Raw genomic sequence first — 20,213 nt, forward strand, 5'->3', positions numbered from 1 at the left:
AAGCACTCCGTCTCTTGAATACAATAATCTGTTCAGAAAGTTTATTTAACTCTATAGAAAACCTGCTGTAATCGGTAAGATACCAAATGCCTCTTGTTTAAAAATCAAGTTAACCATGAAAAGCAATCTGTGGAGCAATCCAGGGCCAAGGAAACCGCCTGCCCTCCCCCTGCTCTCGAGCGCAGCTGCCGCCAGCTGGCAGCGCCATCCACTGAGGACCCAGAAGCCTCTTGATCCCCTTACCCCCCCGCTGCTGTCCTACATGGAGCTGAGCTTGTCCTGCAGCGCCAGCCGCATCTGCTCCTCGGTCCCCTGCAGCATCCTCACCTCGATGGTGTGGAAGATGTACAGCCCCATGGAGAGCAGCAGCACCACCGTGGCCAGCAAACTCAGCAGGGAGGAGGAGAACTTGGGGAAGGGCTGCGGGGTGTCCCAGCCCACCAGGGAGCTCAGGCCCATGGCCGCCTGCAGGAGCAGCAGGAGCAGGGCCAGGCTAGCCATGCGGCCGTTGGAGTCACGTTGACACTCGGCCGCGTGCAGCCGCGCCCTCACCTCTGTCCGGGCCTCGTTCACCACATCCACCAGCTCCGGCCCTGCAAGAGAAAACAGGGGCTTAGCCACAGCTTGGGACGGCTCCTCCCAGCCAGCCGGGCCACCTCGGACACAGCCCCAGCCTCTCAAGGGGCTCAAGGCATCTTACCCGCTGGAGAGACACACCATGCTGATACGGCAATCCGTGGGACAACTAAGGCCTTGTCTGTGCGGGGCAGGGGGCTTAATTCTGGGCAGGTATCCCATGGTGCTTTGCTTCGCTGCTGGGCTCTGTGCACCCTGGGTCTTTTTCTCGCCACGCGGGGTGAGATCCCTAGCGCCGGCTGGACGGAAACGATTGGGCTGTGGGATCAAACCCAACCATTCACCTGATGGCTCTCTCGGGGTTTTCAAACAGCCTGCACGGTCCACTTGCCACCGTGGCCTCCTTCCTGCAGAGCCTGGAAGAAGGAGCCCCGAAGCGGCTGCGGTCGGAGGCCCAGCTAATGCCTTGGCAGGCGGGGCTCTCTCAAGATCCCAGCGCTCCAGGTCCCAGGCTGCCGCCTGAGCTGCCCTCCCTGGGCCAGCTGCGCCCCCGTTGCCGAGGTCTGAGCGGCCAAGGCACTCACCGACATTGCTGCCACTCGAGCCCTTGGCCTCCTCTCCTCGCCGCACGCTCAGCGTAGCGATGACGGCTTCGTGGTCCGAGTAGGGAATGCTCTTGCCGGGGGCGGTGCCCGTGGTGGTCACGAGGCTGTCACACTTCACCACGAAGCGAGACAGTCCCTACGGGAAGGGATGGCGATGGGGCACAGCGCTACGCAGGCCCCGGGGCCATTCTCCCCGCAGCCCCTCCCCGGCCTGCCATGGGACGTGGCCCACACGATGGAAGTGAAGTCTGCTGCTCTGTGGCCCAGACGCTGCAGTGGGACCCGGGAGGCCGAGTGCCCTGCTCTAACCACACAGAAACAGCTCGAGATAGGGAGTTTTTACTGGCAACACTGCCCCACCGTCCAGAGGGCTGACAGAGCTGAGCTCCGGCTTCAAGTTACAGACAGACCAGGGCAGCGACGTCGCTCAAGCAAGTGGCAGGAGCTGGGATTATAACTAAGGCCTTCCTGCGTCCCAGGCCTGTGATCAGTCCACTGTGCCCACCTGCTCAGATCTAAAAAGCAGGAAGACCCACACAGTACAAGGGCTATGGCTAAGGGACTTCAAAACCAGCAAGATCTACTATATAATATGGGAGGCAGTGTTGCCTAGTGGACAAGGCCTCAGAGGTCTATTCCCAGCTCTGCCCCTGGCCTGCTCAGTGACCGCGGGCAAATTGCCGCCCCATGCCTCAGTTTCCCCCCTGTAAAATGGGGCTAATGCTATCGACCTCATTGGTAAAAGCGCGCTGAGGTCTACGGGTGAAAAGCACTGCACGTAAGAGCTCGGTGGTGGGATGGACCAGACCCGGACAGGCCTCTTCCGCCTCTCCCGTCCAACTCGCAGTGGTAGCAGGCGGGAGGCAGTGCCCAGCACCAGGACGCAGCCCGGGGCCCGGTTCTCAGCTCTGTCCCAGACGCGGCCTGTGGTTCGGGCGGGTCACCTCCCCTCGCCGCCCCGCCGTGCTGCACGTACCTTGTAGAGAATGTAGTCGATGCGGATTCCCAGCGGGAAGGGCTGCAGCTCCTTATTGACCGTGAAGCAGTTGGCTGGGACCAGGGTGTAGCCGTCCTCGCAGCCCTGGGAGCCAACACAAGGTCAGTCAGTGTCCCTCCAGACAGACCAGACCCTGCCCTTCTCCCGGAGGGGGCCGGAAGGAGAGCCAGCGTCCTGCTGAAGGGCAGGGGCTCTGGACTCTTACAGAGATGGCAGCCTGGCTGGTGGCTGGGAAGGGAGGTTGAGGTGCTGGGGGACAGCTGGCCGGGGCGAGGTGCTGGGGTGCAAAGGAGGATCAGCAGGTGGGAGGGGAAGCCCAGCTTCTGGGTTCACCTGCTGCAGGCATTTACTGTCTGTGCGCCAGGCCAGTCCTGAACACACGCCCATCTCCCTCCCTGCCCGGGCCCTACAGGGAAGCGCTTACCTCGAACCTATCGGCGTCGGCGAAGGAGTCCCGCAGCCCTGTCCAGCCTCGCAGCAGCCGGATCCCCATGTCTCCAGGGTGCATGTTCAAATCCCCACCGAGCAGCACCACATCCGCTCCCTTCGAGGTGTGCCTTAGGGGACGGGACAGAGTAACTTGGCGGGGCCAGAGCGAGCGAGCTAGCCCCCACCCCCGGCACGCTCCCTACAGCACCCCCTGCTGAGAGAGGCAGGGACTGGAGTAGCTGGGGGTTTCTCCCACAGCTGACGCACCCCCGGCGTTTTCTACAGCGCCCCCTGTGGGGCGTGGCTGGGTCTGGGGCAGTTCCAAGCTCCCCCGCTAACGCGCCTTCATTCCCTAGATGAGACGCCGGGGCACACACAAGGCCCCACTGGCGATGAGCCCGCGGCGTCTCTGCTCTACTCACTGTATGAACTGAGCCAGCTCCCAGGCCTGCACCACTCGATGGGGGAGGTAAGCGTCCTTGTCCCGGCAGTACTCCGCAAGGAGCTGGATGAAGGGAGAACAGGCAGTGAGTCCAGGCGCTCGGGGACAGACACTGGAAACCTAGCTCTTATCCGCCCTATACCAATGCCAGGTGTGCTCCCAGGCTCCAAGCAGTCTGGCTTTAGACGTCTCAAACCAAGGAGACGAGGCAAGAGGCGCTGGATGGAGAACGAGAGGTGGCTTTTCACCTCTAGGTCTGAATCCAGCCCTGCTGGATAATGACTGGATATTGCCGGTTAGTGCTTCGTACAGGCTCCCATCACACCTGGCACTAACGGAGCGCCTCGCTGGCTGTCTTTTGTTTCCAAGCTCTGTGCCGGCAGAGGGTGCCCCGAGCATCCAAACTTCTTTCCTGTCCCATGTCAGAACAGCAATGCTGCTGTGTGGGAGGGGTGACTGTCAGGGGTGGGGGGGAATTGATCGTCTAAGGGGGCTCAGCTGGGGCTAGTGGGGTGAAATTGAGCAAAGAGTGATCAGGAATCCTTTCCTGCTGGTGAGGTAGATCCGTTTGTGGAACGGTCTTCCAAGGGAAGTAGTGAGAGACCCCTTGGCTTGAGGCATCTCAAGCTAGACTGCACTGTGTTTTTCCAGTGACTCCCAGTCTCTGTCAGATCCTCAGCCCTCTCCCCCACCTTCCCCGCAGTGAGACTCACGTGGGTCACGTACACATGGAAGATAATCCCACAGATCTTGATGATGAGGAGCCCCACGGCCTTGCCGCAGAACCAGTCCCCGTGCTGGAGCTGCCGGGACAGGAGAGGAGAGAGAGAAGGCTGGTTACAATCACAGTGTCACCGCAGAGGGCCCCCCGCCTGTGACTTTGACATAAGCAGACCCTGTGGCAGCCGGCCCCCTGCACTCACCATGTAGGGGTATCCGTTCAGGGAGTACTGGTACAAGAAGGTGTCCAGGATTGGGTATCTGGAGAACACGCAGAACCCACTGCCAATCACCCCACTATGAAAGAGAAACTACAGTCACCGTCTTCAGTCACTCAACCCTGCCCTGCCCTTGGGGACTACTAGGTGGGGTTTCTGAGCAAAACTCCCGGAGGAAAGGAGTGGGGGTCTAGTAGTTAAAGCAGGGGCTAGGTGTCAGGACTCCTGGGCTTTATTCCTGGCTTGGGGAGGGAGTGGAGCTGGGGTTATATAGCAGGGGACTGGGGGTCAGCAGTCTCCCAACCAGATTTAAAAAGGGGTCTTCTTAATGAGTTAGGGTAAGCTAACAGCTAGAAACATATCATTGCTATCACATGTGATACACGTATCTGGTGGGCATCACCACGGTGGATACAGATGCTGGAAGTGGTGCAGTTTTTCTATCTCACATAAATGTTTAAACGTTGCTGGGCATCGAGTCGGAACAAAACCCCCACGAAATCCCCCAAAAGGCCGTAACTCGAAGAAACACAGTCTTAATTTTGACCAAAAGTGGCGGAAAACTTCTAAGTACAATTGGTAATGCAACTCTGTACTCACAATGGTATTGTCTGGGAAATATTTAGCACCAGGTGATATATTTGATGCATGTTCCTGTACCTTTTTTGCCTGCGGTTAAAGCAAAAGTCTGTATGTACCATGTAACGCATCCAAATATTTGTCACTATTCGTAGAAAGGACTGATTGGAGAAAAGTTTTTGTGGCTGTTTTATGTTTTATGACTATTGGCTGCCGTCCAATGCTTGCTGCTCCTGCCACTGGTATTAATACAGCGTACACCCTGATGAAATACTTTCTGGGTGTGTTCTGCTCTCTAGGTCAGGTCTAGACTTATGATGAAGCAACCTCCTGCAAAGCACAGTTGATTAAATGGAGGAATCAAAGGGAATTTGACAATGGCCGCCTTGAGACGGGAGGCATGCATCGTGCAATGAATTTCATGGGCGATGCAGGCAGCGTGATGCAGGAAAGTGGGTTTGAAGACATCCTTGCATGCTGTGTCAGTCACGCTCTAAGAGGGACAGCATATAACCCTGGCGTTAGAATCCACAAGCTTATGAATGAGGCAACGCATCGCTGGAAATGGATGGCACCTGGCGAGCCCATGAACAATGTTCTTCCGGAAGAGGAGACGAGCCACATCTTGGGGAGACAGAATGCTCTGGCAGAGCACCCAGCCACTCTACCAGCTCGTGGACACACATGTTATCCAAGGGGAAAAACCGTTCAGAGACTGTCAGGAACTCAGCTGGTTCTGGGCTCGGGTACCTAGCAACCTAATGAGCTTGGCTGGGCCCAGTAAACCCTCACTAAGTGACTGTGCTCTCTGATTGGACAGAAGGGCCAACCGCTCCCTATTTAAGCCTGGTAGATGAGCTTCTTGTCCGGCCCTTGCTTCATCTCATGCCTCTGATCCCTACCTCCTGGCTCTGACCACTAGCTTGTCTCCTGACCACACCTCCGGTTCTCCCCTGGCCACTAGGCCAGACTTCTGCTTCGACCACCGAGTCACACCGCCTACTCCTTAGCGTGGCTGCTCTGGGAGAGCTATGTAACATAATTCTCCCAACTGCTAGTGGATGACGTAGCAGCAAAGAGAGATGATAACAAGTCCACGGAGCTTGTGACGTTGGCAGAGATGATTCCACTTGACTTCCAGTGTGGTCATGTGAATGATGCAAGATGGGGTTGTGTAAAGGTAACAGAAGACAGACTTGTGGGGAAAGAGAAACCAGATATCTATCCTGTCCTAACTGATAGAGAGCAGAGTCCTGGACTGCCAGGCCCTTCAGTGGTGTATGGCGTGAGATGGCTATCAAGCAATCTCTCAGCAAGGACTGTGGGAAGCATCCGCATCTTTGCACAAAGGATAAGGCTCTGACCAAGTATTACCTGACTACGCATTTTAAGGCAGCTGTAACAAACAAAGGTGTGGAATGCAGCCTGCTGCAGTAGATCTCCACAAGGAAGCTACCACAAAGTGCCTGGCAGCTGCTGTCCCAAGATATTATAAAAGTCAGGACTGAAAGAATGACCCTGGAACAAGCCCAGACAACAGCCAGCCACTTGTGAACGCTGCAACGTCTACTGTGGCCCCCACTTGAAGCTGCAGAAAGCTTGTGCATGACCAGAGAGAACGGCACACAAGAAACAAAGCAGTTTGTAACCAGGAGCCTACAAAGGGCGGAAGTAGGCCTCCTTTGATCCATAAACAGGCATAATCGCAAATCACTTGGTAATCACCGTCGAACAAAAGAAGATGCAGACAGCACAAGCAATTCTTATTGATGGTCAGATATCCAGCAAGCTGACAGTTAGTGTCCAGTCCAGAGATGCTGATAACCAGCGTCTGATGAAATATGAGCTGGCACCTGCCCTGCTTTCCCTCTTCAACTTGGATGGATCTCTGAGAAACACCCAAAAGAGCAACATACCCTGTTGGCTGGAGAAAAATCTGTCAATGGTTAAGCTACCTTGTATCACAGGTTGGCTGTACATTGTGTGAGGAGGTACCTGCTGCCTGTCAGTTTCATCAGGCGACCTGGTTCTTGTGTTCTGTGAAGGGGTAACTAACACTTCCCTAGTCACTTTCTCCACCCCAGTCCTGATTTTATAGACCTCTCTCATATTCCCCCTCAGGTGTCTCTTTTCCAGGCTGAACAGTTCCCAGTCTTGTTAATCTCTCCTCGTATGGACGCTGTTCCAGACCTTTAATCATATTTGTTGCCCTTCTCTGCAGCTTTTCAACGTCTAATGTATCTTTTTTGAGAGGGGGGCGACCAGTCCTGCACGCAGCATTCAAGGCGTGGTCAGCTGCTGAACGGTGTCCATGGCTGTCGTTGGTGACAATTACACAAATGAAGAATCGATCACATTTGGTGAGAGCACCCCCAGGTGCAATGTCCAAATGCAAGACGTTTGGAACCCCACTGTGCTAGCAGCATTACCAAAGCATTGCGTGACGATGATGCTGTATTCAAAGACTAAATCTAACTTGCAAATTTTCTCTTCACGGGCTGGATCGTGAAGCGTGAGCAGATATTGTCAGCTGGACGGGAAGTGCCCCTTGCCAGTGGGTTTCACGGCATCGAACGAACAGCACAGGTAGTGCCTGGCCACCATTCTGCAATACCAGAACTCGAGGCAGATCACGAGGAAGCAGATTCACAGATGTTCTTGCACGTTTCTCATGCAAAGCAAACACCCAGAGTAAACAGGGTGCTTGGACTTAGATGCGGAAGCTCCGTGCCAAAGATAACGCTCTGTTTGTCAGGCAGCTGGTGTTGGCCCAAAGAAGAGCTTCATTCCCACGCACAGAGAGGCTATGGAGCTGGGCATGGACGTGTGTCTTAGGCAGCCAAACCGTTGTGCCCTCAGTGGGTGTGACTACTTCAGCGATCAGTGGCGTGGGAAAAAATAGCTGGCTGAAGACAGCAGCTGAGCACCCGGAGAAGTGGGTGGAGGAGGAGTTTAGAGCTCTTCTTCCCACCCGTCGCAGCAGGAGTGTGGAGGAAGGGGAGCTCTAGAATGTCTCCCACACACACCCATTTGGGCACCCCACTCCCCAGGCTCAGGGCTCTGTGTCTTATGGCATGCATTGCGATTGTTTGTTCTCAGTTCCCCACTGTGTTCTTGGGACTGAGGCAGGGGCCTGCGCGGTGTCTATGCTTCCCTCCCCACCCTGAGCTCAGTGCTTCTGGCATTCACAGCACCCACCCCGCCTCGGCTCCCTGGCTCTCAGGGAGACGTCTGGCGTCTGAACCGAGCACGTCCCCGCTGCTGCTCTCCGGGCTGCATGCCTAGTCTCCGCTCCCTTACGGTCATAGCGCTGTTTGCCTGTAATATGGACCAAGTCTACCCACTCTCAGCTCCCCGACTCAGCCTTGTGGCCCAAAGGGAATCAGGGGAGGCAATACTCAGCACTGCCCCCCCACACACACTTTGAGATGCCTAGAAAATCAAGCACAACAACAGGACCCCTTCAGGCCTGAGTTAGGTGGGGCCGTGCCTTCCTCAGTGAATAGGCAGAGACCGACATTAAGAATGGGCTTGTTGGCCTAAGCTGGGAGTGGGGGCTCCCTCCCGCTTGCCTGGTGTACCTTTTCCACTTCCACTAAGTAGGAGTTAGGCCACCAGAGGGTTAGAATCACCCGCTAGTCCAGCGGTGAGGGAATGATGCTCATTCAAATCCCCGGGCTGCCTGCCGAGGAGAAGGGCTTTGCCAAGGGTGCTCCCTTGAGCTTTCCCTTGATGCTGGTCCACTTTAACTGGAGGGCCAAAGGCAGTCTCAGGGGCTCTGCTATAGCCCTGTGGTTGAGGTGTGGGCCTGGGGTGTTAGAGGCCCTACTTTGATTCTCCTTGTGCTGGGGGGGGGCTTTGGTCTTTCCTCTTGAAATGGTTCTACTTGAATTAAATATTAGTTGAGCCACAGGAAGAGTCCACTCTCTCTAGGCCAGTGGTGAGGGTATTGGCTTGGGATGCTGGAGGCCCTGGTTCGAGTCCTCTGCCCACCAGAGGGGGCAAGGGGATTTGGAGGGGGAGCTCCCCTAGTCTTTCCCTCTTGAAGCGGCTCCACTTTAATTAAGTATAAGTTCCACAAAGGCTAGTGCTAGGATCACTCTGTAGTCTACTGGTTTCGATGTTTGCTTGGAATGGGGAGAACCAGGTTCACGTCCTCCCACTGCCTGTTAAGAGGGGACTGGAACGGGGGTCTCCTTCCCTCCCAGGTGATCTGGCTGAGAGGTGGGAGCTCCCTGTTTAAGTCCCCTCTTTCTCCCAGGAGGCCATTGTTCTCTTGGGAAGGGGAGAGGATTTGAACAGGGAGCTCCCACCCCTCAGCGGGAGGAGGGAGATCCTGGTTCCAAGCCCCTTACGGATGGGGGCATTGGAACAGGAATCTCCCACGGCCTGGGGAGCGTTGGGACCAGCGGGGACAAAAGAGTGATTTGTATTTTGTCAGTGGCTCACTTAATATTTTAGCAAGAGGGGCAAAACCTTTTACTGCCCCCAACAGGAATGGAACCAGGGCCTTCAACATGCCCAGCTCACCACCTTAACCATGGGACTACAGAAGGCTGCTTACTTTAGCTCTTGCTCTGGCCCATTAATAGTGAATTAAAGTCCAGTCACAAGAGGGGGAAATTCTCCCCCCACTCTATAACTTCTTAGTGGTTGGTAACAATGACGCTAAGCGGTGGAGGAGGAAATGCTGAGATGAAGGTAAACACAGTGGGGCATGTGTGGGGTCAATCTACTACCCCTCTCTCCCCAGAGAGCCTGTGGTGATGCCCCATCGCGATTCCCTCCAATGACCAAGAGTTACTCCCTGTAACATTGCAATGGGAGGTAACGCCAGACATGCCCTCCAGGCCACAAACCCATAGACTTCCCCAGGACACTAGTCCAGTATCCTTAGGCTTGGAAGGGCCAGATTTTTATCAGTAAACGTCGCTTTCACCACGCACACACAAACTGATGGAAAGAAATATGCAATAAGTGAAATCTACAGACAGGCGGAGTCAGACAAATGCTGCTTGAGAACTTCCTAGAGCTTGACTTAAGGATAGTAACTTTGTAGATTTCGACCTGTGGTGTTGACAATTTGTGTTTTAACGGTTATAAAGCTTTAACTTGTTGAATCTCAGCCTCTACTGTCATTAAATAAATTATTGTCTGACCTCTCCCCTCAAGTTCCAGCAAAGGAGATGATTTCAAATAGATACCACACTTTAAAAATGCTTAAAATCATAATTCTGTGCCACTGTGAAATTTTAAATCAATCATTATTGACAAAATAAATATCAACACTACTGGTCGAAAGGATAAACAAATCAACATCGAATTCTGGCCATTCTAAGTATCCTTTAAGCATCCTCTTCTGGCAGAGGAAGATGGGAGAGACACATGGGACGGCTTTAAGGCTATTCTATCAACTCTAATTGTTATACCTCTCCGCATGGGAGAGTCTCCAGGGGAAAAGGGGGGTTCACTCATGCAAATGCCCAGACAAGTAAACAGATCTGGAAAAGGCTCAAAACCCCACCGCCCCCAGCCTGGGAAATTGCACAGACTGGTTTGAACAGCTTGAAGGCAGTGACCAAATAAAGAACTGGGAAGGGTAGGAAGCGACCAGTCTGACATGGAGAAGGGGGTCACTCTCACTCGACCCAAGAGGGGATGTGTCACTGTGACCAAGAGGCACAGACCCGGTGGGGAAGGTCTAAGGGACTCTGTTCCCATCAGGGTGTCCGTGTGGAAGGCAGGTGACACTCCATAGCAATTGACTAGCTATATATTCACACCTCAGTTAATCCTGGATTAACCCCTTACAAGCAGACCTTTAATATCAAGCCTGCCCCAGGCTGTATCTGATGGGGCAGGAGACGTAAGGGCTGGGTTAGCACTAGAGGGGATGACCCTGATTGCCTTTTTCCCTGACAAAGTCCGCTTGGGTGCTCCTGAGAGATGCTGTCTCAGCAAGTAGCTATCTGCTGCCTCCCGTCTCTTTGTGCCTGCTTATTTATGGCCATGCCACAGCTACCCCATGGGCCAGCTCCGCCCAGAGAACGCCAAGAACCTAGGGTCACTGCCCCTGCCAGTGCAAAGACAGCTGGAGAGCGTCACTTTTCCCTGCTGGGATCTCAGGGGAGCCTCAAAGGGCCCGTGACAATCTCCTGAGATAGCAACATTCAGCCAATACCCAGCCCTCGGGTGATAGGCTACCCGGGGGGGGCGGGGAGAACATTCACCAGTCCCCACCCTAAGGCTCTGTGCCAGAGGGGCAAAGGCTGCTCACCTGCCGTGATGCCTTGGGGCGGGGACACAGCATGGAGCAGGCTGCCAGGGTTAGTATAACAGCAGCAAACTTGGTTATGATTAAGAGGCGATGTTTTCTGCTGAGCAAAAGCCAGGGTGTCTCCCATTGCCAGAGACCCTTTCCTCCCAGTGTGCTTCACAGACCACTGCATTCAAGGGTCACTGAAATGCAGCCGTCTCTGGGGTGGAACGTGACAGCTGTTTAACACTGCACCCCATCAGGTTCCTCCACCACCTGACATCTCATAGTGAGCTGTAGCTCCATAAAGCCAGCCTGAACCCATGCAAACTCCAATGGCTTCCTTCGCCCAGAGCTCACACCCCTCGGCATGACGCCGCACTGCCGATCCCAAGGGTTCAAAAAATCACGAGCTCAGCTTAGCAGCCATGAGATCTTTAAAAATACCTTCCCGGTTCTTTTCAACTCCCGGTGTCGTAGCTACCAGGGGCTACGTTTTCTGACTTTTCTCTGCAACCACGAGAGATGGACTCCCCCCCCCCCCTTTTTTTTTAAAGCCGAGATTCTCAGAGAATCTCACGGGTTGAGGAGCTGGGACTTCAGAAAAACCATCAACGACCACAAGGCTCTTGATAAGATCTCGAGAGTTTGCAAAACTGAGGACGACCTGCTGCCAGGGCCCCTCTGATACACCGATAAGCAGCACCCGGGGACTCCAGCCGTGCCTCTTACCTTTTGAAGTAGTGGGAGTAGGGGTAGCAGGCAGTCAGCTTCTGTTTCAGCTCACAATAGTCCCTCTCGCTCCACACCTGGAGAAGCAGGAGAGAGCCTGAGAACGGCGGGGACTTGAGTCACGGAAGAGAAGCCAGCCCAGCCCACCCTGCTTCCATGGCCCTCGCCCTCTCCCTCCTTCACCCCCACTCCAATTCCCAGCCCTCATCACCTCCTGTAAGAGTGCCAGGTCGAACCCCTCCTGGCTAAGCGTGTCGCCAATCATCCCAATGCGCTCCTGCCGCACCTTGCTCAAGTAGCGAATCGCCCTGGGGGGGGGAAGAAAGCAGAGGCTGTGAGGGGCATCCCTGACAGAGGCTCGCCTCCTCCTCCAACCAGTGCAGATCAGACTCCTAGTGCCTTGAGCAGTGATAGGGAAAGGCATCTAGGGAGGGGTGCCCATGTGCTGGGAGACCCCTGAGTGGCAAGGGTCACCCTCCAAACTCGCGGCGGTATAGAGCCCCAGCCCTGTCCTGCTTGAGACAGGGATGCAAAAGGGATAGGAAGTTTCCCTCAGCCTCTTGCATGCTCACCTCAGCTTCAAAGCAAGAGAGACACCTCCAGGGGTGGCCTGTGGGGACAGAGGGGCAAGCAGGGTGGCTGCCCTGGGCACCAATTTCTGGCATGCGGGAGGATGCCAAATCGGAAGTTTTGGGGTTTTTTTGGCTCAGCCATTCGGGGGACATGGGAAGCATTTTCTGCCCCAGTTAACAAAACACCCAGGGCCGGCCCTGGACACAGCGAAAGGAGAGGCAGGAGGAGCCGGGTTTAAAATCAGACCAGCCACAGGACAAGGAACGTAGAGAGGAGGGGTGGAGGAGATTTGAATTCAATAGGGTTTCATGGCCCTGGTTGCGTCTAATGCCTACGATTCCACGAAGCCATGCACAGGATGAGAGCCCTCGTGGGAGGCCGTGTTTGCAGGCCTGGCCTGGCTCCTGCATGGCTCATGGCAGGTGCTTTGCATGCATGCGTGGGAATCGGGAGCAGCATGTACCCAAAACACACTAGCTGAGCTGGTTCCCTTGCCCAACCAGCAATGCGCACAGTCTGCCTGCAGGCAAGAGCTGCCGTTGCATGCAACAGGAACCAAAGATCGGCTGTGCCCAGGGCAGGACTGGCAGGCTGGCACAGAGCCCACAGCAGCGCCGAGATGAGGAGCGTGAGGCTCCCTGTATGGGGGGGTGGAGGGGGGCCTGCTCCAGGAAGGCAGCTCGTTGCAAATGGACAGGGGAGGAGCGACCAAGGTGGAGCAGGATGGAGATCCCGGGGCTGAGTAACTCCTGACTGCAGGGTGCAGATCTGCAGCTAAGTTGGGAGCGATGGGTTATCCGAGGCCCTGCTTTGCCCCTGGCCACAGATCCCTCTTCCCCTCAAGACAGGGGCATCCAGCTTTTTGACACTTCACTCACACATCCCAGTGGCCTGGTTGTGAACAACGGGCACCAGGTCCCAGACCCAGGCACCTGCTCCTCGGGGAGATGAGGGAGATTGAAAAGATCCAGAGAATGGCAGCTCCAGGGCTTAGAAGTCTGGAGGGGCTTGCGTATGATAAATGACAATGCTGACACGGCCAGTGTCTCCCACCCCAGGAGCTCCCTACACTTTGCAATGGCCTTCGAGTCCTCTGCTTTAACCCCTAGATGTAATAACTGGGAACGTGCTGAGAGAGATCAGAGGGACTCCCTGGCTGCTCGTCATCCCTGTGCTAAGGTATGTCATGACTCTCCTGGGTGAAACTGCACCCACTGCCCAGGAGAGCCACCCTCCACCAGTCTGCTTTGACCTCTGCTCGGTCAATGGAAGAGCAAACAAACGACAACTTACCAGCAATTGAGGTCGAAGACGCGTAGCTGCAGTGGCGGATCCGTGTCCATCGCAGCCAGCTGGTGGGTTGCCGAGCCTTCTTGCCGTTCAAGGAGCAGTGGGCGGAAAGCGAGGGGAATCCTGCTCTGAGGACAAAGCCAGCGAGCAGTGGGTTGGAGGTGGTTTGAATCAGGGTCCCCCCTTGGTCCTGGACATCTACAGGTTCTCCGTCCCCGGAGCGGAGCTGAGTGAGGAGAGAGGCGTCAGGCTTCAGCAGGCAAGAGAGATTACGGTTGCAATAGGGTAACTCAGACTGCTGCGTTAGCAGGTTAGCTGGAGAGGACAAGAGGGTGGGGCGACTGCTGGCAGGGCACTATCTCAGGGCAAACACCTGTGCTTATGTATGCACCTCTCCGCTGAGACCTGCAGGCAGCATATGGAAGGCGACAGTAGGAGGGAAAGATGCAGACCTAAGACTGGCATCTTAGAGGGGTTCAGGAATTAAAGGGACATGCACAGGTGAAACGGGGCACATTTACACTCGCTAAACCTGCACGGACACGCTGCACGGCTTCTCTTTTCCAAGGATTCCAGCTGAAGCAGGTGAAAAGATGAACCGCAACCCAGACGCACAGCAGCCCGGCAGGAGAACCAGGCAGTGAAATGGATTATGCTCCGAAGTGAAACTGACCGGCCAGGTTTCCCCCCCCCCCCCCCCCACCAGGCTGAGAGAAACAATCAATCAGGAGAAGTGTATTGGATTTTTAAAACTATTCCGGTTTAAATCTTCTCACAGGCGATTTGTAACATAGGGGAGGACTTTGGGTTTTCCCCTGACAATGTCAATTTAATTGTAAATGGAACAGTTAGGATGCTTACACAGTAATACAAGACCCACGGAAAAGCTGCCACTGGCCCAGGGCAGATGACTTGGGCTTGCAGGGCTAAAAATGGCAGTGCAGGGTACATCTACACAGGAATTAAATGCCAGCTGGCCAGGGTCAGCGGGCTTAGGCTTGCGGAGCTTGGGCCCTGGGGCTAAAAATGGCCGCGTAGACGTTTGGGCTTAGACTGGAGCCCGTGCTCTGCGACCCTGCAAGAGGGAGGTCAGGTTTACACGGTGTTTAGGTGCCTAAAGTTGCAGACAGGCACTAAAGTCAGCTACTGTTAATTTGTGCCTAGCACCTTTCATCTGGGGGACCGGAAAGCGCTGCACAATTCCTCCTTCTTCCCCATCTACACCTCTGTCACCACCAGCAAGGATTAGCACAACCTGTTCTTTTCAGGGTTCCCCTACACCAGGGCTGGGCAAACTTTTTGGCCCGAGGGCCACATCGGGGTTGCAAAACTGTATGGAGGGCCGGGTAGGGAAGGCTGTGCCTCCCCAAACAGCCTGGCCCCTGCCCCCTAACTACCCCCTCTCACTTCTCACCCCCTGACTGCCCCTCACGGAACCCCCAACTGATTCAACCCCCCCTGCTCCTTCTCCCCTAACCACTCCCCGGGACCCCACCCCCCTATCCAACTGCCCCCTGCTCCCTGTCCTCTGACTGCCCGAACCCCTCTCCACACCCCCGTCCCCTGACAGGCCCCCCAGGACTCCCACGCCCATCCAACCTCCCCCTGCTCCCTGTCCCCGACTGCCCCGCAGGGGCTGTGCCAGTCAGGGCATCAGTTTCAATCTGTAAAGCCCTACGTGATTTGGAACCTGGCCATGTGTGAGACTATCTCTGCCCCTAAGCACGACTGCAACTGTGGGCAGTCCCTACACATGAGCTCCCCACAGGCCCAAAATGCTCTCAAATAGATGGTTCTGTGGCACTGAATCCTGCAACCAGAGCCCAAGTTTATTTGCCTTTGGAGCTTATTGCCAGGCTCGTCTTTTCAGACAGCGCTAGTTAAGAAGTTGCCTTCTTTTCCACTCCCAATTTCTTCCCAGGTAGGGGGCTGGTTAACTGCGGGAGGCTTAACATTTCTGCCCATTGAAAGGAAGTGAGACATGCCACGGAAATGGGCAAACCATAGATGGTTCAGACAATACACACATGTACGTACAGCACATATAAGTGCAAAACCTTACATTAATGCAATGTTGACATTTGCACATTTAAACACAGGCCATGCAGGGAACGAAAGAGTTAAAATGAACCCAGTCACGTTAATTCACTCAACACGGCAAGCACTGTATGAAGTCAGGGGAAAATATGAAAAGCCTCAGTATCCAACAAAATGACAAGATACGAACAAGGCGGTGGAATTAACGGTGCGCTGAGATCAATACACGTTTTCGTTTCCTGACCTGCCTGTGTTTAAATTTGCAAGCTCTATGGTGTATTAACACAAGCATTTGCATTTATCTTCTTTAGTTACAAGAAAGAACCAACCTGACACGTGGGACGACGGGGTTGCGTAACTGCCTATTGGTACAATTTCAAGGTTTTAACTCAATTATCCACAGACACCGCCCCCGCAGCATTATGCAACTGCGCTGTACATAGAACCCCACTACTTCAATCACAGTAAATATTCTCACTGTGCATGTGTAAGGCTAACCTTTCAACTGCTTGTAAACTCTCAAGGCGATATTCCTCCTTTAAGAGGAACCACAGCTTTAACAGCCTAAAGCGGTGTTATAGAACAGGACCACCTCCCTGTCCTAAACTATTGCAACAAGGGTGTCGCTTTGCAGTGTGAAACAGCTTCTCTGTTCCTCCCCAGAGGTGGCTGCATTTCAGGGTCAGCTTGTGAAGCACCTTGTCTCTCTTTCTACCCACCCCACCGCCCAGAGCATTTTCAGAGCATTCTAAAAAAAGAATCCTTTGGCCTGGAGCTTTCTTAGCACTTGGCCTAAAGGTGACTATTTTCACAGAAAGTTTGAAGACCATGTGATCTCCAGCAGGCTGCCATGCACACTGGTAACGAACGCATGGCTAGTCGGAACATCACGGTCAGGGATGGTCTTCTTTAACGGCGCACCCACAGCCAGCGGACGCGATGTTCAACAAGACATGTACCTGTCCACACTGGCTGCAAAGTCACGAGTAACACAGTGTTAATTAACACAACGTAGACAAGTGTAGACAAGCCCCTAGATGGGCACAACTTTTCCTGAGCAAAAGGACAGGCCCTCACCACTATAGATAGGAGATTCTCCATTAGCTATAGGCAGTGGAGGGCTGATGCCACAGAAGTGACTCCAGCCGGCAGCAGGCAGTGATTGCCCCTACCAGTTTGTTACCGTATTTTATTGTATCTTAGAGCCGGTTGAGTTACCCCTTATGGATGCCATTCACTATGAACAGAGTCCCGGTTTTGCTCAGTGAATCATTGAACTAACCGAACCCTCTTTTCTCAGGCTGCGTTTATGACTCAGAAGTACCCAGGCTTTGCAAGCCACCATTTGTGTTCTGCGATTGGTCACCTGAAACCACAACACATCCCGATTCAATCACAAGCGTTTGCAAGAGGAGAATGCCACCCCGTCCAGTATGGATTTTGTGCTAACATGAGCAAAATATTTGCATTAATACCTAGTGCGGGGAGGGAGAGCTCAGGGGTTTGAGCATTGGCCTGCTAAACCCAGGGTTTTGAGTTCAATCCTTGAAGGGGTCATTTAGGGATCTGGGGCAAAAATTGGGGATTGGTCCTGCTTTGAGCAGGGGGTTGGACTAGATGACCTCCTGAGGTCCCTTCCAACCCTGGTATTCTATGGTCTTCCGACACTCAAATGATGACTTATAATACAGGGGAACCACAGAGTTACAAACACCTCGGAAACAGAGGTTGGTCGTAACGCTGAAATCTTCGTAACTCTGAACAAACGTTCTGGTTGTTCTTTCAAAAGTTTACAACTGATCATCACTTTCAAATTTTACTATGCAGAAGAAAAACGCTTCTTTCCCTTTTTTTTTTTTTAAAGTAGTTTACGTTTAACATAGCCCAGTACTGCATTTCCTTTTCTTTTTTTATTTTGTCTCTGCTGCTGCCTGATTGTGTCCTTCCGGTTCCAAATGAGATGTGTGAGTCTGGTTCACGGGTCAGTACATTACTCCGGCATCTGTAATGCTGAGGTTCTGCTATAATCATTTTATAGATGACAACTGCACCCTAGCCAAAATCAAGGCCTCACTGTGCTGGGTGTTGTACACACCCCAGGTAAGAGAGAGTTTACAATCCAAACACCTACACAGCTTACAATCTAAATTCACAGAGGGTGGGAGGAAGGAAGGATCATTATTCCCATTTTACAGAGGCCAACTGACGCACGGAGAGAATAAATGACTTGCCCAAGGTCACACAGGAAGTGAACCCTAACTTCCTGAATTCCAGTCTGTTGACATAACCATCCTTTCTCCACATGACTCATGCATTGCACTGAATTAAAATGGAGGCTTTTATTAAAAAGCACAAGATCTGTTTGTGTTCCTATCTGATCGACCGTACTATACATTATAAACAACATTAACATCTTAAAACAAGACAGAGGGACTTGCCCTGGTTACTAACACACGGTGTCATGCACAGTCGTAGGCAGGACTATGAACCCCAGCTAAAAACTGCTTTTTTTTAAAAAACGTCACGTGAACACAGTTAACCATGTGAGCTACAGAAGTTCAGAGCCACAGTGTAAACGCTCAGAATGGAGCGAGCTGGAATTCTACGTTGGATCTGTGCAGAATTTGGTGTCTAACGAACCGTTTAAACAATTACGCCTCGCCTGCTTCTGCAAGGGCAGACCTTGGGTAAAAGGGCGTTACAGAGATTTATTAAAAATCCACCCCCGTGCAAGGAGCGGGGCTGCTTTAAAGCTGCCACAACACGTGCAGGGGAAATATGCAACCGCCAAAAGTTAGCAGGAGGGGACAGGTTTGAGAGTAGCAGCCTGTTAGTGCATCCGATGAAGTGAAAGCTCAGGCTCGAATAAATTGGTTAGTCTCTAAGGTGCCACAAGTCCTGCTTTTCTTTTTGCAGGAGGGGACGAGTCTGTAAGTGTCCCGGGCCCGGTCTGCACGGAGGCTGCAGGGGCGTGATTTCTTGTTTAAAACCAAAACTAGTCAAAATCAATCCAACACCTATAGCCTGCTTACGGAGGTATAAAGGCACCTTACGGAAAAGCTTATCCCCCCGCAGTGCGCATTCTCCCCCCCACACACACAAACACACACCCTCCCCAGCCTCCCCGGGGAGCGGCTCTAGAAAGGAGATTTCTGGGCTGCAGCTGCACCCACGTCAAGGGCCAGCATCGCTTCAGCCCTTGGGCCTGGCCGCTCTCACCGCCGCTGAGCCTTCGCCCATCAGCGAGCCGGGTCCCTGACTCCCGGCCCCGCCGGTGCAGAGCCACCCCGGGGCCGGCACGAGCGCTCGGGCTCATTCGCACGCGGGCCCCCCGGGGAACCTGCTGCCGAACAGGGGCGCGTGCAAGCGGGGCCCCACAATCCGGCCCCGGAGGGTTTTCAGAAGTGGCGGTGGGGGGGGGGGGGGGAGAGGGGGAGAGTCACCCCCCCCCCCAGCCACCAATAATTAAATCTTTCCGAAGTAGGGACAAAAAACGCCTCGCGCTTTGCAAGCGCTAAAGCGATGCATAAACTCGATGCATGGGAGGGATCGGGGCGCGGGGGTGGGAGAAAGGAGTAGAGAGCCCCCCCCCCCCGCGCCCCCCCAAGGCAGGAGAGAGACGCGCTCCGGGCAGAGCTCGGAAGCCAGCGGACAAAGGAAGCAACAGCGTCTCCCTGCGGCGGGCCCCGCGGCTCTGCCCTGGCGCCTGGGCACGGCTGCCGAGGGGTGCCCGCAGCCCCGCCCCGCCCCGCCCCGCACGGGTGCTCCTGTCCCTCCCCGCCCCGGGGCTGGGGGGGGGGGGGGGGGGCGTCTCACCTGCTGCGGGTGCGCGCCAGCTCCCCGGGCTGCGGGGCCAGCGGCCAGGCTGGGCGCGCGGGGCACGCTGGGGCTTGGAGTCCTTCCCGGCGACCTCTCCCGCGGGGCGGCGCTGCCGGCGGGGGCGGGGAACTACAAGTACCAGGGGGCTGTGCGGCGGGGGCGGCGCTATCCGCCAGCCGGGGGGTGCGCGGGAAGCGAGGGCGGGGTGTGTGTGTGTGTGTGTGTGTGTGACACACACAGGGGATGCACGTTATGGGGTGTGCATGACCCACTCTGGGGGGCGGGCTCCCCCCAGGCTAGGGGATGCACGTTATGGGGTGTGCATGACCCACTCTGGGGGGCGGGCTCCCCCCAGGCTAGGGGGCTCTCGTTTTAGGGGGTGCAGGGGAGGCTGGGGAGGGTGTGTGTTTGTGTGTGTGGGGGGGAGAATGCACAACTCTTGCACTTCAAAAGCGAGAGCCTGGCCTGCCCACAGGTGCCTCCCTTGATAGGGACATGCCCTCCCCTCCATGGTCCCCCCATGCCCCGTTCTAAACAAGCCTCCGGACGGTGCAGGCCCGCCGCAGATCCTTGAAACAAGCGGTTCAAAACCTTTGTGGTGAAAATGGGAATTCTTGAAATGTGGCTTGCTATGAGCGTCAGCACTAAGCGGTAGCGGTCTCCTACTTCCCTTTCTCCGCGGTGTGGCTGGGCCTGCTGGGGCTTCCACCTGCCTGCGGGTCAGCTCAGCTTTTCATGATGCATTTTAAGGTTTCAGGCTGCTGTCTGTCAGCTGGGGTTTTATTCCCAGGGGAATAATAATAACCCTACCTCAGGGCTGAAAAGATTGTGATCTGTCTTTAATATATCATAAGTTCATATCCATCCTCTTGAGTAGTATATTTCCAGTTAGATAATCAGATTTGTATATACCTCCATGGGAGATGGACACTTGACTCGT

General features: G+C 54.5%; 1 protein-coding gene across 1 annotated transcript; it reads right to left on the bottom strand.

The window, feature by feature from the left end:
- Positions 1–26: 26 nt before the first annotated feature.
- Positions 27–19,358, bottom strand: SMPD2 (sphingomyelin phosphodiesterase 2). The gene is made up of 11 exons (XM_048827089.2): positions 19,271–19,358; positions 13,421–13,643; positions 11,766–11,862; positions 11,555–11,631; positions 3,973–4,066; positions 3,763–3,852; positions 3,030–3,112; positions 2,603–2,735; positions 2,158–2,262; positions 1,161–1,317; positions 27–593 (listed from the first exon to the last, which is right to left on the bottom strand). Exons 2-11 carry the CDS (start codon positions 13,468–13,470, stop codon positions 259–261), a joined length of 1,221 nt encoding a protein of 406 aa, XP_048683046.1. The 5' UTR covers positions 13,471–13,643; positions 19,271–19,358; the 3' UTR covers positions 27–258.
- Positions 19,359–20,213: the final 855 nt, after the last annotated feature.

Source organism: Caretta caretta, chromosome 21, assembly GCF_965140235.1.
Source record: "Caretta caretta isolate rCarCar2 chromosome 21, rCarCar1.hap1, whole genome shotgun sequence".
Taxonomy (NCBI): Eukaryota; Metazoa; Chordata; order Testudines; family Cheloniidae; genus Caretta; species Caretta caretta.